This window comes from Oncorhynchus kisutch, linkage group LG26 (assembly GCF_002021735.2).
Source record: "Oncorhynchus kisutch isolate 150728-3 linkage group LG26, Okis_V2, whole genome shotgun sequence".
Lineage (NCBI taxonomy): Eukaryota > Metazoa > Chordata > Actinopteri > Salmoniformes > Salmonidae > Oncorhynchus > Oncorhynchus kisutch.
In genome coordinates this window covers 34,448,109-34,465,669 of record NC_034199.2, presented here as the reverse complement: position 1 = coordinate 34,465,669, position 17,561 = coordinate 34,448,109, and the positions used below count along the sequence as shown (strand labels likewise).

Genomic DNA, 17,561 nt, shown 5'->3' with positions numbered 1-17,561 from the left:
TTGTGGGTGAGTCCCAGAAAGAGGGCCAATTATCTACAAATTCTAACTTTTGGGAGGGGCAGAAAACAGTTTTCAACCAGCGATTGAGTTGTGAGACTCTGCTGTAGAGCTCATCACTCCCCCTAACTGGGAGGGGGCCAGAGACAATTACTCGATGCCGACACATCTTTCTAGCTGATATGCACGCAGAAGCTATGTTGCGCTTGGTGATTTCTGACTGTTTCATCCTAACATCGTTGGTGCCGACGTGGATAACAATATCTCTATACTCTCTACACTCGCCAGTTTTAGCTTTAGCCAGCACCATCTTCAGATTAGCCTTAACGTCGGTAGCCCTGCCCCCGGGTAAACAGTTTTCAATTTGTCAGAGCTAATGGTGGGAAGCTTCGGCGTCTCAGACCCCGTAACGGGAGGAGTAGAGACCAGAGAAGAATCGGCCTCTGACTCCGACCCGCTGCTTAATGGGGAAAACCGGTTGAAAGTTTCTGTCGGCTGAATGAGCGACACCGGTTGAGCGTTCCTACAGCATTTCCTTCCAGAAACCGTGAGAAAGTTGTCCGGCTGCGGGGACTGTGCCAGGGGATTTACACTACTATCTGTACTTACTGGTGCCACAGACGCTGTTTCATCCTTTCCTACACTGAAATTACCCTTGCCTAACGATTGCGTCTGAAGCTGGGCTTGCAGCACAGCTATCCTCGCCGTAAGGCGAGTACAGCGGCTGCAATTAGAAGGCATCATGTTAATGTTACTACTTAGCTTCGGCTGTTGGAGGTCCTGATGAATCGTGTCCAGATAAAGCGTCCGGAGTGAAAAAGTTGAGGAAAAATAAATAAATATATGAACGGTAATTAAAAAGTGAAAACCGTAAAGTTGTCAGGTAGCAAAACAGGTTGGCAACAAAACGCACAGCAACTCGAAAAGAAGCCTGCAAGTTGTGACCGGAAATGACGTCAGACGTGAAGTGCTCTGAGTGACTAGTCAAGGATCATATCACCTCTACCTTACCTGACACCCTAGACCCACTTCAATTTGCTTACAGCCCCAATAGATCCACAGACGATGAAACTGGCATCGCACTTTACACTGCCCTATCCCATCTGGACAAGAGGAATACCTATGTAAGAATGCTGTTCATTCACTACAGCTCAGCATTCAACACCACAGTGTTGATCTTCAACATTGGGGACCCACAAGGGTGCGTGCTCAGCCCCCTCCTGTACTCCCTGTTCACCCATGACTGCGTGGCCACGCACGCCTCCAACTCAATCATCAAGTTTGCAGACGACACAACAGCAGTAGGCCTGATTACCAACAATGACGAGATAACCTACAGGAAGGAGTTGAGGTGCCTGGGAGTGTGGTGCCAGAAAAATAGCCTCTCACCCAATGTCAACAAAACAAAGGAGCTGATCATTGATTGTGGAAACAGCAGAGGGAGCACCCCCCTATCCACATCGACGGGACCGCAGTGGAAAAGGTGGAAAGCTTCAAGTTCCTCGGCGTACACATCACTGACAAACTGAAATGGTCCACCCAAACAGACAGTGTGGTGAAGAAGGCGACACAGCACCTCTTCAACCTCAGGAGGCTGAATAAATTTGTCTTGGCACCTAAACCTTCACAAACCTTTACAGATGCACAATTAAGAGCATCCTGTCGGGCTGTATCACCACCTGGTATGGCAACTGCACTGCCCACAACCGCAGGGCTCTCCAGAGGCTGGTGCAGTCTGCCCAACGCATCACCGGGGCAAACTACCTGCCCTCCAGGACACCTACAGCACCCAATGTCACAGGAAGGCCAAATAGATCAGCAAGGACAACAACCACCCGAGCCACTGCTTGTTCCCCCCTCGCTATCATCCAGAAGGCGAGGTCAGTACAGGTACATCAAAGCTGGGGCCGAGAGACTGAAAACAGCTTCTATCTCAAGGCCATCAGACTGTTAAACAGCCATCACTAACACAGAGAGGCTGTTGCCCTATATACATAGACTTGAAATCACTGGCCACTTTAATAATGGAACACGAGTCACTTTAATATTGTTGACATATTTTGCATTACTCATGTCACGAATCCCGTTTCCTGAGTCTGTTTTTTGCCTGTGTTCTGTCCTGGAGTGTTTTTTCAGGCGATCTGGAACGCACCCTGTCTGGTTGCCGGGCAATGTAGCCAGTTGGGAGTTCTGATTACCCGCACCTGTATCCCATCAGCTATCTGCACACCTGGTCCTGATCATTTTTTTATTTTTATTTTTTATTTATTTCACCTTTATTTAACCAGGTAGGCTAGTTGAGAACAAGTTCTCATTTGCAACTGCGACCTGGCCAAGATAAAGCATAGCAGTGTGAGCATACAACAAAGAGTTACACATGGAGTAAACAATTAACAAGTCAATAACACAGTAGAAAACAAAGGGGGGGTCTATATACAATGTGTGCAAAAGGCATGAGGAGGTAGGCAAATAATAAAAATTTTGCAGATTAACACTGGAGTGATAAAAGATCAGATGGTCATGTACAGGTAGAGATATTGGTGTGCAGAAGAGCAGAAAAGTAAATAAATAAAAACAGTATGGGGATGAGGTAGGTGAAAAGGGTGGGCTATTTACCAATAGACTATGTACAGCTGCAGCGATCGGTTAGCTGCTCAGATAGCTGATGTTTGAAGTTGGTGAGGGAGATAAAAGTCTCCAACTTCAGCGATTTTTGCAATTCGTTCCAGTCACAGGCAGCAGAGTACTGGAACGAAAGGCGGCCAAATGAGGTGTTGGCTTTAGGGATGATCAGTGAGATACACCTGCTGGAGCGCGTGCTACGGATGGGTGTTGCCATCGTGAACAGTGAGCTGAGATAAGGCGGAGCTTTACCTAGCATAGACTTGTAGATGACCTGGAGCCAGTGGGTCTGGCGACGAATATGTAGCGAGGGCCAGCCGACTAGAGCATACAAGTCGCAGTGGTGGGTGGTATAAGGTGCTTTAGTGACAAAACGGATGGCACTGTGATAGACTGCATCCAGTTTGCTGAGTAGAGTGTTGGAAGCCATTTTGTAGATGACATCGCCGAAGTCGAGGATCGGTAGGATAGTCAGTTTTACTAGGGTAAGCTTGGCGGCTTGAGTGAAGGAGGCTTTGTGAAGGAGGCTCTTCATAAACCCGGACCTGACATCCATTCCCTGCCGGATCGTTAGCCATGAACAGTATGTTGTGCCATAGTATCAGCCTCAAGTTGGATAGAATTGGTTTTGTTTTACGTATTGCTTGCCTTAAACTTACCTCCGTTTGTTCTGTCTTCATACTCACCCGGATCATTTACCCCATTCCCGCCTGGTCGTCGGAGGATTCCGCTTCCCCATTGGATCCACCTATTTACTCCCATCAACTCACCACCGCTGCCCGCTACGCCACCTGGATATATCTACCCATTCACATTCACTTGTAAATAAATACTCACCTTCTTCCTACTCTCCTTGTCCTGGTCTGCTTCTGGGTTCGATTTTGAAAGAACGTGACAACTCATCTCATATGTATACCGTTTTTTCTATCATATTCTTATTCTATGCCACTCTGACATTGCGCATCCAAATATTTATATTGTCTTAATTCTGTTTATTTACTTCTAGATTTGTGTGTATTGTTGTGAAATATTTTAGATATTAATTGTTAGATATTACTGCACTGTTGGAGCTAGAAACACAAGCATTTCGCTACACCCACAATAACATCTGCTAAACATATGCATGTGACAAATAACATTTGATTTGATTTAATTAAACAAGGAAATAATGTGTTCATTTTAAATCCAAGAATATGATTACTGATTTAAAGACAGAATTAACTAAGTAATGAAAAAAAAGATTTGTCTTGTCTATTTGGGAATCATTTAAACCTTTACATTACCATTAAGTGTAATGTCACACCAGAGGACAAATTCAAGGCACTAATGCATTAAAGGGTTCATTCAATTGGATATAAACTCAAAATTGAAGCTGGCCATGTAACATTTTGAGTTGTTTAGACAGTTTATTGTAACTCTATTTTTTTTAACCTACATTTTAGAGGAAATAATTTTTCTACTTTTGTTTTGGCCATATGGCAACTACCCATATAGGAAACAGATCAGAGGGATAGTGGGTCTGACTCCTTTTAATGGTTGAATATTACCTTATGTCCATTTGTTATGTTTTGCCCCGTAATCATGGCCAGTTTGGAAGCCTTTGTTTAGGCCTCTAGAAGAGGAACTGATATAAAACACCTAGTATTCATTAATATACTGTAATATGCAAATGCCTACAGACAACCTGCTAGCTCTAATCTTTTTAAATTACAGTAAAATACGGTAGAAATACTTTTCTTACAGTTTAATAGTCACTTTTACAGTACTGTGTTTCATTGCTCTGGCATCAAGTTACCGTGGATATCTCAGTATTGTATTGGCACGAAATAGAGATAGTCAGAGATACTGTATGTCATAAGATATATTGCTGTATTTACAAAAACATGTGAGACCAATGTGTCCTTAACTACAGAAACATTTTCAGTAATGGATACAGAAACATTTTACTTGCTATGACTGTTTTTTTAATCAACCTTGGTTGAATGCACTGACTGTAAATTACTAATAACAATAAAATATACGAATAACATATGTGAAGATGGCGCCAGAAGAAATGGCAGCCGCTTTACGTGCGACTAACCTATTGTGCAATTATGTGTTTTTTTGGCATTATTTGTAACTTATTTTGTACATAATGTTTCTGCCACCGTATCTTATGGCAAAAAAAGAGCTTCTGGATATCAGGGCAGCGATCACTCTTCTCGGATGAGACAACGTTTTTTTCTTCATCAAGCAGGACACACAGGATGTATTTCAGACACCCTACAAGGCCGAAATCCCCGTCATTGGCAAAAGAAAGAGACTCAGGGACAGAGGGCGGGGTGCTTTGTAAGGATTCGCCAACGGTGAGTGTGAAATCTGCCCTTACCATCAATATTACTTGCCAATGTACAATCATTGGACAATAAATTAGACGAAGTACGATCACGAATATCCTACCAACGGGACATCAAAAACAGTAACATCTTATGTTTCACCGAATCGTGGCTGAATGACGACATGTAAAACATTCAGCTAGCGAGGTATACGCTGCACCGACTAGACAGAACAGCACAAGACGAGGGGGGGGGGGGGGGTCTGTGTATATTTGTAAACAACAGCTGGTGCACGAAATCTAAGGAAGTCTCTAGATTTTTCTCTCCTGAAGTAGAGTATCTCATTGTAAGCTGTAGACCACACTATTTGCCAAGATCATTTTCATCAATTTTTTTCGTGGCTGTTGATTTACCACCACAGACTGGCACTAAGACCCCACTGAGTCAGCTGTATTAGGAAATAAGCAAACAGGAAACCGCTCACCCAGAGGCTGTGATCCTAGTGGCCGGGGACTTTAATGCAGGAAAACTTAAATCAGTTTTACCTAATTTCTATCAGCATGTTAAATGCACAACCAGAGGGCAAACAATTCAAGATCACCTTTACTTCACACACAGAGACGTGTACAAAGCTCTCTCTTGCCCTCCATTTGGCAAATCTGACCATAATTCTATCCTCCTGATTCCTGCTTACAAGCTAAATTCAAATCAGGAAGCACCAGTGACTCGGTCTATAAAAACGTGGTCAGATGAAGCAGATGCTAAACTACAGGACTGTATTGCTATCACAGACTGGAATATGTTCCGGGATTCTTCCGATGGCATTGAGGAGTACACCACATCAGTCACTGGCTTTATCAATAAGTGCATTGAGGAAGTCATCCCCACAGTGACTGCACATGCAGTTGAAAGTTTACATACACTTAGGTTGGAGTCATTAAAGCTCGTTTTTCAACCACTCCACAAATTTCTTGTTTACAAACTATAGTTTTGGCAAGTCGATTAGGACATCTACTTTGTGCATGATACGAGTAATGTTTTCAACAATTGTTTACAGACAGATTATTTCACTTATAATTCATTGTATCACAATTCCAGTGGGTCAGAAGTTTACATACACTATGTTGACTGTGCCTTTAAACAGCTTGGAAAATTCCAGAAAATTATGTCTTGGCCTTAGAAGCTTCTGATTGACATAATTTGAGTCAATTTGAAGTGCACCTGTGGATGTATTTCAAGGACTACCTTCAAACCTAGTGCCTCTTTGCTTGACATCATGGGGAAATCAAAAGAAATCAGCCAAGACCTCAGAAAATAAATTGGAGACCTCCACAAGTCTGGTTCAGCCTTGTGAGCAATTTCCAAATGCCTCAAGGTACCACGTTCATCTGTACAAAGAATAGTACGCAAGTATAAACACCATGAGGCCACGCAACCATCATACCGCTCAGGAAGGAGACGCGTTCTGTCTCCTAGAGATGAACGTACTTGGGTGCGAAAAGTACAAATCAATCCCAGAACAACAGCAAAGGACCTTGTGAAGATGCTGGAGGAAACAGGTACAAAAGTGTCTATATCCACAGTAAAATGAGTCATAACCTAAAAGGCCGCTTAGCAAGGAAGAAGCCACAGCTCCAAAACTGCCATAAAAAAGCCAGACTACAGTTTGCAAATACACATGGGGAAGAAGATCGTACTTGTTGGACAAATGTTCTCTGGTCTGATGAAACAAAAATAGAACTGTTTGGCCATAATGACAATAGTTATGTTTGGAGGAAAAAGGGGAACGCTTGCAAGCCGAAGAACACCATCCCAACCGTGAAACAAGGGGGTAGCAGCATCATGTTGTGGGGGTGCTTTTCTGCAGGAGGGACTGGTGCACTTCACAAAATAGATGGCAACATGAGGATGTAAAATTATGTGGATATATCGAAACAAAATCTCAAGACGTCAGTCAGGAAGTTAAAGCTTGGTCACAAATGGGTCTTCCAATTGGACAATGACCCCAAGCATACTTCCAAAGTTGTGGCAAAATGGCTTAAGGACAACAAAGTCAAGGTATAGGAGTGGCCATCACAAAGCCCTGATCTCAATCCCATAGAAAATTTGTGGGCAGAACTGAAGAAGCGTGTGCAAACAAGGAGGCCTATAAACCTGACTCAGTTACACCAGCTCTGTCAGGAGGAATAGGCCAAAATTCACCCAACTTCTTGTGGGAAGCTTGTGGAAGGCTACCCGAAACATTTGACCCAAGTTAAACAATTTAAAGGCATTGCTACCAAATATTGATTGAGTGTATGTAAACTTCTGACCCACTGGGAATGTGATGAAAGAAATAAAAGATGAAAGAAATCCTTCTCTCTACTGTTATTCTGACATTTCACATTCTTAAAATAAAGTGGTGTTCCTAACTGACCTGAGAGAGGACAGGGAATTTTTACTAAGATTAAATGCCAGGAATTGTGAAAAACTGAGTTTAAATGTATTTGGCTAAGGTGTATGTAAACGTCCGACTTCAACTGTAGATATAAGAGGGATGATTTACTATTGCAGACCTTTTTGATAAGTCAATCTTTCCCATCAGTAGGGTGAAACACAATGCCGGAAGGCGATCTAAGATGGTACCAAGTTCCACTTGGTGGCGCCAGAGGATTCTGTAACTGAAATCTCAAAATACTTGAGGGTCACATCAGTATGTTAATTAACATCACTGATGTGATTATATTATGCAGGTGTTTAGGTCAAAAAGTATTGGAACTCTGTGCAGACCACCAATCTCAAATTTACACTCAAGCAGGCGCTGCTTTAGTGAGGAAAACTGATGAATCAAACAAATGAATGCAATTGCGTTCATACATCATATTTGAATGTTGTGAGCTCTGATTTCTTATCCACTGTCAATCACATGTAGCTACGTAACATGAGGTGATGCTTTGTCTGTTCTGTTCCTTTTTAGCCCCTCCCAGAGGGCTGGTTCTCTTCTCAGCAGAATACTAGGCCACACCTTCCTTTCCCAGCATCCAGAGGACTACAGGATGGTGGGAACTTGGACCGGGACAGCCCACAATTGTGGGCTATTTCTATCTGTGCACAATCTGTCGACGGCTGTTCCTCAGGGGCCTCTTGCCGGCAGCCTCCCCAAGCCACGGAATTGAACCCAGAACAACTCTCCAGATGTGATGGAAAACATCTGGGTAGCTGCCTGGTCGGGTCGTCTTACATACAGGCCCTTCCGGTCCACCCCTTACTTTCAGTGTACCAGGAGAGCTGAAAGAGAAAGGGTGGGACAAAGGGCCTCTCTCTCAGCTCATCTGATACACTACTGATGAATAGCATCTCAGACTCAGTCATTTGATCTAATGGATGAAGTGGTCGTAGGGTTTACAATGCCCCGTCCACATTAAGTATTGTATGGTAGGTCTACTGTGGGCGGTCAGATGTGAAAAGACAATAGCAGGAGCTCTAGAGAGTTCAGAAAGATTATTACTTGAGTGTTGTGATGGATATACTGTGATGTACAGCTAATTTGTGTGTATGCCTCAATGGTTAGCGGACGATGCCTGGTAAATGCTGATGACTGGAAAACATCTGTCTTGAAAGATCCTAAACTGAACTGATGAACATGTACAGACCATATGGGCACTTCCAGTTGGAGTGATGTGGAGACTCAGATGTCAGTGGAATGGCCCGTACGCTTCCACTCTTTCAAAACCAACACAAAGTCTAAGTATTTATTGCTTTTTTTTATTTAAAAAAAATGACTTGTAAATGTGTTACATTGAATAGTATTGAAACACTTCCATGTTCGTTCTGTCTTACATTAGGCACACGACAAGAATGCATACATCATTTTGCATTTCTATTTTCATATTTAACTTCAAATATAAACAGAAGCGCGAGAGAGTTATTAACCTTGTAGCAAACTGCATTGAAATCTCAAACTGTACAGAACTGAACAGCAACAAACATCATTCGATTTTGCACAACATTCTCCCCATGCAAGGAAAAAACATTCCTCAAAGTCCACCTATGGTTTTTCTGTGAAATTACAAAAACTTAAAATGAAAATACCCCAGCACCATCTATAGGAATGTGATCTAGTGCAGTTCGGCTGAGCTACAACCTCCACCACCAGAGAACCCAATTGTTTAACATTGAAGTCAACAGTCCAAACTCCCACGAAACCTCCTGATAAAGAATATCATATTATAATAGATGTCCAAATTTCAAAGATCAGAGACATTGGCTTGTGTGTGTATAAAGTATAGTCTGTGCACAGGTAGAGTAGACAGTAAAGCGGTGATTGCTAGATTTCTGAAAAAACTTCCCAAGAATGTACTATATGGTCATATGCACTCAAAAAACAGCTGGGGGAGTCCCAAGAAAAACACTGCATTTATTATTAGCCAGAATGGGGCTACAAAAAATTTAACTGCCTACATTGTGATGGCAAAAACAGCATAGATATTTCTGCATCACAGCAATAAGAAAACTAGCATAAGGACACTATAATTTACCCCTACATGCTGGGTCTACGTCTTAGCTTATGTATAGCTGATGTGTATGATAGTCAGTGAGAGAGTGCTTCTCTCAACAGCATGTGCTTGAGAAACGTCTGTCAGAGTGTAGGACTTAATCTTGTGTTCCGTCTGTCGACATGCTGCGTCCTTTTACTAATTTACTCAGGCCAAAGGGAGGAGGAATGCTTGAGATGGTGTAGCCTAGCCTAGGGCAGCCTTCCAGGCAAATAGCTAATTTCCCTTACATTTCACACAAGAGGGCCAATGAAAACTAGCAGCCGCGTGGCTCTAAAAAGACTGACCAGCCTTAAATCTGGGAATCTAGGATAGTCATCTGGGCACAGTTTTTCACAAGTTATCTATTTGGATTTCACCTTTCAGCTAAGTAGAAACACATAGAAATAGAATGAATAGAACGGATGAATGATTGAAATGGGACTTCCATTCAATTTCAATGCATTTCATCCTTTTTCCATAGGCAAAATCCAGATAAATAACTTTAAAAAAACTGGGCATACGGTAGGCTTGGGAACCCTGGGGTCCATCTCACTTGGTTGGAAACTTCCTGACAATTCTAACAACTTCCTGTCCATCCGACCGATCACAAGCCTTCATAAGAGGCATAGGGGAGGTCCTTGTGCACCAAACCACTGAATTATTGTCTGAGTAATGACATTTATAAGGATATGGATCTACACTGTTCAATTACACATTGAAAAAGGTAACGGTTTAGAATAATTATTTGAACATACATGTATATTGAGTAAAGCTTAGAGAAGACATGTACTTTGAGGACAACTGAAAAGTGAGGAAATGAATATTGATCACGTGTAGTGTGTTATCAAATAAAGTCTTGTTCCTGCTTGATTAAGTCCCCCTTAAAAAGGTTTTGTGGCATTTACTTCATGATAAACTGAGTATAGGGACCATTCACCTTTTTGGTTTTCACTTTGTCCAAGACCTGATTAGATGACAACACTGATACATGTAACACGTCGTGGCACCACACAGAGAAGGGAGTTGCTATGGATACTAAGTGGTTAACGATATATAATTTGACAACTGTTGATTCTTCTACTTGACCACCCACTGTACAGTCAGCTGTGTAGGTGTCAGCAAAGCACAACATAAACAGAAACCCAGCCAATATTCAGCCTATTCATCATGATATTTTTCTCATTTTAACTCACCCGAGTGAACATAACAAGTGCCATCATATTGTTTTTTTTTGTTGTTTTTTTACTTTCAGAGAACATTTTAGAGCAACCCTGAAAGCTCTCTGGTCATCGTTGGTCTATAGAGTTGCCATTTCAGAGCTCAAACAGAAAAAATTATCCGATGGCCTGGAAGCTAGTTCAGGGGTGTGACTTGTCAATACTTTCTTTCTTTGCCCCTTTTTAGCGATCACTGAATATGGGTAAGGCTTGGCATGGATGGCTTTGATACCACACCACAAAGACTGCAGATTAGCTTCACCAAGCTCAACAATCTTTATCATCATCATTATCTGACTGGAGATATCTTATGCTCCATTGACAAGAGGAGTGCACTTCTTTCCTTCCTTCACCCACCACCAACTTTAAAAACAATACAAGTAAAACAAAGTATCATCTTTCTCTCTCTCTTATAACCTTCTCGTCATGCGATCATGAGAGTCTTTCACTCTCTACCAAAAGTGGCAGCACTATTACATTTTACAGTGATGTAATGACTCTGAAGAGGAAATAAGAGAGAACCAACAAAAAGTAGCGTAAATTGCACAGTCATTGGGGGTGGGGCTGGATTTAGGTCTGATGGTGAACTGTCATGAAAACCCTATCAGTGATGTTGTGTTGTCTCTATGGCGATGATGGCACAGACACCTCCAGTAGGCGGTTGTTCTTGCGCTTGCAGGCAGCACTGGTGCCGTTCTTAGGCCCCCCCTGGATGAACTTGACACACACCTTATCCTGCTTGAACTGAACGAGGAACCTGCCAGGGAGACAAAGAGGAAGGAGGATTAGAAACGTCCCCTGACATCACTTCCTGGGATTTAACTAGCCTGATCCTAGATCCGTTTGTGAAAACATGATAATAACTGTAGCAGTTGCCAAGACATCACAAACACATGATGACAAGAAACATCACAAACACTTGACGAAGAGAAACAACAACAGCACTGCAATGTAAAGTCTCTCTTACTCGTCTGAGATATCAATGTTGATTTGGTCCTTGTCTGCAGCGGTGGTCCATGTGCGGTGGAGTTTGGTGATGATCTCAATAAGATGCTCACTGTTTAGCAGGAAGTCACCTTTGGCAGCTGAAGCAGAGCCCTATGGGTTAAACACACAGAGAAGAGTGTTATTAATTTCAAAGTCAATATGCCTACCCAATCTTTCCATGATTTGCACCTTACTGTTACATTAAAAGTAAAAAAACAGAACTTTAGTATTACAACTAGATACACAGCAGGTAAAACTGGTTGAAATGCCATCATTAGAATCAGTTTGCAACCAGTTGATATGCAGCAAGCAAAGGTTCATTTCTACCAGCTTTGCCAGCTGGTTAGTTAGCTAGGTGGATGTCCATGTGTAAGTACATCACAGTGCAGATGGAGTAATGCTCCCTGCCTCCATCACCTCTTTGAGCTTGAGGGCGAAGAAGCCGTCACTCTGAGTGCTGACCGACACGCTGGTGAGGTCTGGCAGCGGCACGCTGGCCTTCACCTGGCCTGTCTTCTGGTCAGCTAAGACAAAGTTGTTTTTGGTCAGCAAGAAGAGCCTTGGTGACCCCTGTAACAACGAGAGGCTAGGTTTAAAACCCAAAGAATTTGACAACACTTTATTTTACGGTACAGAAATGGTTATTTACCCAGAAAGTGCATGGTAAAATCATAATAACAAAGTAATAACTAAAACCGATAAACACCTTTATTGTAAAAATAGCATTTATTCTTGGTGATAGTGGTATAAAACAATAGGTAGGCTGTATCTGTAAAACATACGTTTTCCTACTGTAAAGTATAGCTACAGATATCCTCTTATAATATAGAATTGACTGATGAGTTTGGGCCATATGAACTGCAATACAGTCCTGTTCAGGCCTGTCAGACTGTTGACCCCCTCAGGCTTCAGTCAAAGGAGACTGATTTTTCTGAGGCAAGGTAAAATCAAATCAATGTTTATTGGTCACAAAATACGTGTGCCCTTGGGCTGTAGTGGTCACAAAATTGTCAGCCGGTGATTGTTAAGCAAATAAATGGTCAGTCTCACGGTAATTTATCATTAATTAACATAAACACATTTAGCATCTCCTGGCTTCCACATATGCAAGCCATTTTAAAAGGTCTAATGTATCCATATAATATAGCCTACACCGTCACAATAAATCCATTATTTATTTTAGGTCTAAAGAAGCATGATTTGAAGAAAATGTCTATTTTAGTAGAAAATAATAGCATACTCGGAGTTGTCCTTATGTTAGGTCCTGATGTGGCTATGCCAAATGGCTGTGGGCTACATTAGTTAATTTAGTAGACAAGATTTACTTATAATTCCGTGGCATTATTTTATATTATTTTATAGTATGAAGAATACAATTGAACAAAGCTGAATAAAATATAAATATTTATATATCCTTATGCTTCATTTAGAGTTATTGATGGAACTTTAGTTGTTCTACAAACTTCAGGCTATATATTTTGATTTTCAATACATTACAAGGCTGCATCCAGGCTGTATCACAACCGGCCGTGATTAGGAGTCCCATAGGGCGGTGGCACAATTGGCCCAGCGTCGTCCGGGTTTGGCCGGTGTAGGCCGTCATTGTAAATAAAAAGTTGTTCTTAACTGACTTGCCTAGTTAAATAAAGGTTAATGATGATTTGAAAAAAAGTTGCTTGAAAAAGGCATGAGCGCTGCTTTGTTGTTTGCGCAGGCTGTACACACTCCAATAGTCTCTCATTCACAATTTGACAAGCACTTAAAAGTGAAGACAGACATACAACTTCCGTGTGGCAATTCCGAGGCACATATTGAAGACATTGGAAGAACTGTCCACATTTACCTTTTGTCAGCCAAACAGATGAGTAGGCCTAACGAACAACAAAAGCACTAGCCTATGTTAATCTACAACCCCCATAGTAAAAAAGTTGATCTATCCCATTTTGTGCCTGAAAGAAATATTCCAAACAGTCTGCGACAGTTGTGAGATGAAATCGATCTCAAATGAATACAACCACTTGCATCAAAAAACATGTTTATGCAATGTGGCTAACGCAACAGATCACAACGTTCAGCTTAAAATGTTGGTAAACTATTAGGCTATTTCTTCCCATTATAGGCGCAGCAATGCACACATGGTACTAGGCTATAAGCGCTAATGTTCTATTAGCAGGAAAACACCATTATCAAAAGTGAACACAAATGTGATTATGCATGTAATGCTTTTATTATAAAGGTGCATTTTTATGGTGAAAATGTTCTTCCCCAAAGTTGAAGCTCATGTGCTGCTTATATATATCAGTTAGGCTCTACACCCCTTGTAAAGTGGATTCATGTCTTTACATTTTAAGACGTTTTTTTGGCCACTTCAGTTAAACATTAGTAAAACATAGGCCTATGAGGCTACATGAGGTGTGCGACTATGATTTGAAAAAGTACAAAAACAAGGCATAGTTTCTTATGCTGGGCATCATTCACAAGTGACAATATATAATTCACTAGTGATTGTAATGGCGTTCTTCGTTTGTTGAAAGAGAGTCGGACCGAAATGCAGCGTGGTGGTCACTCATGTCTTTAATGAATGAAAAACGGAACGATACATGAAATTAACTAATAAATACAAAAACAACAAACGGAACGTGAAACCTAATACAGCCTATCTGGTGAAACTACACAGAGACAGGAACAATCACCCACGAAATACAAAGCGAAACTCAGGCTTCCTAAATACGGTTCCCCATCAGAGACAACAAGAATCACCTGACTCTGATCAAGAACCGCCTCAGGCAGCCCAAGCCTAACTAGACACACCCCTAATCATAGCAATCCCAAATCCTACAAAACCCCAATACGAAACACAACACATAAACCCATGTCACACCCTGGCCTGACCAAAATATATAACGAAAACACAAAACACCATGACCAAGGCGTGACAGTGATAAGCTAATATTTTCACCCATTAGACTATTCTTGATTTAATCTGGTCTTTACAGATACTAAATTAGATTTAGAAATGAACCAGTATTATGCACTTGTATTGAAACAGGGGCAGCGGGAAAAAAATACGTACTCTATGTACTTAAATAGCAAATGGAGGACACTCTTCCCAGTGGTTCATTTTCATGCCAGCCAGGTAGGCAATACTCCTGTTGTAAATATAAGCAATGTGCTTAAAATTAGGAATGTTGAGAAAAATATAGTAGGCATAGACTATAGAAAGCTGATGGGATCCTCATATTTTTCTTAACAGCCATCACTTGGTTTTCTCCCGCAATTGCATAGCATATAGTAAATGTTGTGCAACATATGATTAGATTTTCGAATACATTTGCATTGATGTCAGAGTGATTATAGGGACAATAGAGTGCCGAGTACCAGGTAGTTAAGCAAGTTCGGTAAGCTACTAGTGACCAGCACCAGCGCTTGGAGAAGCCTAATTACCGTGACTAAATGGTCATGTGAAATTTGACTGCCTTCATGACAGCCGGTGTGGCGGTAATACGGTTATCGCAGCTGCAGCGAAATGCTTGTCTCTAGCTCCCACAACGCAGCAATCCAAAAAATTACCGGAGCGCCAAGTCTCGGACAAAAAGGCTCCTTAATACCTTCTACCCCCAAGCCATAAGACTGATGAACAATTAATAAAATGGCCACCGGATTATTACATTGACCCCCTCCTCCCACTTGTTTTGTACACCGCTGCTAATCGCTGTTTATTATCTATGCATAGTCACTTCACCCCTACCTACATGTACAAATAGCCTCTAACCTGTACCCCCGCACACTGACTCGGTGCCGGTACCCCCTGTATATAGCCTCGTTATTGTTATGTTATTGTGTTAATTTTTATGATTATTTTTTACTTTAGTCTACTTGGTAAATATTTTCTTAACTCTTCTTGCACTGCACTGTTGGTTAAGGGCTTGTAAGTAAGCATTTCACAGTAATGTCTACACTTGTATTCAGCGCATGTGACAAATAAAGTTGGATTTGATTCGATTTACAAAAGAACAAGAAAATAAGCCCTTACACTCGTGGGAATTGGCCTATATGCATAGGTCTAAATTGAAATGTTTGTTGCTGAAGAAATATGGAAAGCATATGCATAACCATGGTAGAAAAAGGGAACAGTTAAGAGATGGGGAAAATACTTAAAGGTGACAGTGCATCTGTCAAGACTGAATCCTATCATTACACTGCTGATTTTATGTTCATTTTACTGTACTCAATGCACTTGTTGATAATGAAATCTGAAAATACATTCAGTAACATAAGAATATTTAAGTAAGAATATTTAAATATTTAAGTAAGTAAGTTTTAGTAATTCAAAATGGAATAAACAGATTTTTCTCTCTCACCAATCTACACACAATACCTCATATTAATGGCAACGTGAAAACATGTTTTTAGAAATGTTTGCACATTTAAAATAAATAAAAATACAGAAAGATACGTTTTCACACAAGTTAATACTTTGTAAAAGCCCCTTGACAGCAGTTACAGCTCTGAGTCTTAATGGGCAAGTTTCTAAGAGCTTTCCACACCTGGATTGTGCAACATTTGCCCATTATAATTTTAAATTCTTAAAGCTCCGTCAAATTGGTTGTTGATCATTGCTGGACAACAAATGTTCAGGTCTTGCCATAGATTTTCAAGTAGATTGAAGTTTAAACTGTAACTCGGCCAGAAACATTCACTGATGGTAAGCAACTCCAGTGTAGATTTGGTGTTTAAGGTTATTGTCCTGCTGAAAGGGGACTTCATTTCCTAGTGGCTGGTGGAAAGCAGATAACCAGATTTGACTCCGGGGTTTTGACTGTGCTTAGCGCCATTCACTTTATTTTTAATCTCGAAAAACTCCACAGTACTTGATGATTACAAGCATACCCATAACATGATGTAGCCACCATTATACTTGAAAATAGAGAGAGCTGTACTCAGTAATGTGTTGTGTTATGTTATGTTATGTTATGTTTGGGGCAAATCCAATGTATGTAATCCATGTAAACTCAGCAAAAAAATAAATGTCCTCTCACTGTGTTTATTTTAAACAAACTTAACATGTGCAAATATTTGTATGAATATAACAAGATTCAACAACTGAGACAAACTGAACAAGTTCCACAGAAACTGAATAATGTGTCCCTGAACAAAGGGGGGGTGGGTCAAAAACAAAAGTAACAGTCAGTATCTGGTGTGCCACCAGCTGCATTAAGTACTGCAGTGCATCTCCTCCTCATGGACTGCACCAGGTTTGCCAGTTCTTCCTGTGAGAGGTTACCCCACTCTTCCACCAAGGCACCTGCAAGTTCCTGGACATTTCTGGGGGGAAATGGCCTTAACCTCCACCCTCCGATCCAACAGGTCCCAGACGTGCTAAATGGGATTGAGATCCGAGCTCTTCGCTAGCCTTGGCAGAACACTGACATTCCTGTCTTGCAGGAAATCACGCACAGAACAAGCAGTATGGCTGGTGGCATTGTCATGCTGGAGGGTCATGTAAGGATGAGCCTGCAGGAAGGGTACCACATGATGTCTTCCCTGTAACGGACAGCATTGAGAATGACAACAAGCTCAGTCCAATGATGCTGTGACACACCGCCCCAGACCATGACGGACCCTCCACCTCCAAATTGATCCCTCTCCAGAGTACAGGCCTCGGTGTAACGCTCATTCCTTCAACGATAAACATGAATCCGGCCATCACCCTCGTTGTAACAAAACCACGACTCGTCAGTGAAGAGCATTTTTTGCCAATCCTGTCTGGTCCAGCGACAGTGGGTTCGTGCTCATAGGCGACGTTGTTGCCGGTGATGTCTGGTGAGGACCTGCCTTACAACAGGCCTACAAGCCCTCAGTCCAGCCTCGCTCAGCCTATTGCTGACAGTCTGAGCACTTATGGA

The 17,561-nt window shown here is 41.5% G+C and overlaps 1 protein-coding gene across 3 annotated transcripts in view; it reads right to left on the bottom strand.

Moving 5' to 3' along the window:
• Positions 1-8,658: 8,658 nt before the first annotated feature.
• Positions 8,659-17,561, bottom strand: part of LOC109870799 (unconventional myosin-Ib-like) — a 149,847-nt gene continuing 140,944 nt past the window's right edge. For all 3 annotated transcript variants that reach the window (XM_031806337.1, XM_031806338.1, XM_031806339.1), the window contains 3 exons: positions 12,073-12,225; positions 11,636-11,766; positions 8,659-11,425 (listed from right to left, as the gene is read on the bottom strand). In XM_031806337.1, coding sequence (XP_031662197.1) covers positions 11,293-11,425; positions 11,636-11,766; positions 12,073-12,225 — 417 coding nt within the window. In that variant the 3' untranslated portion in view covers positions 8,659-11,292. The remainder of the gene's footprint in view (positions 11,426-11,635; positions 11,767-12,072; positions 12,226-17,561) is intronic.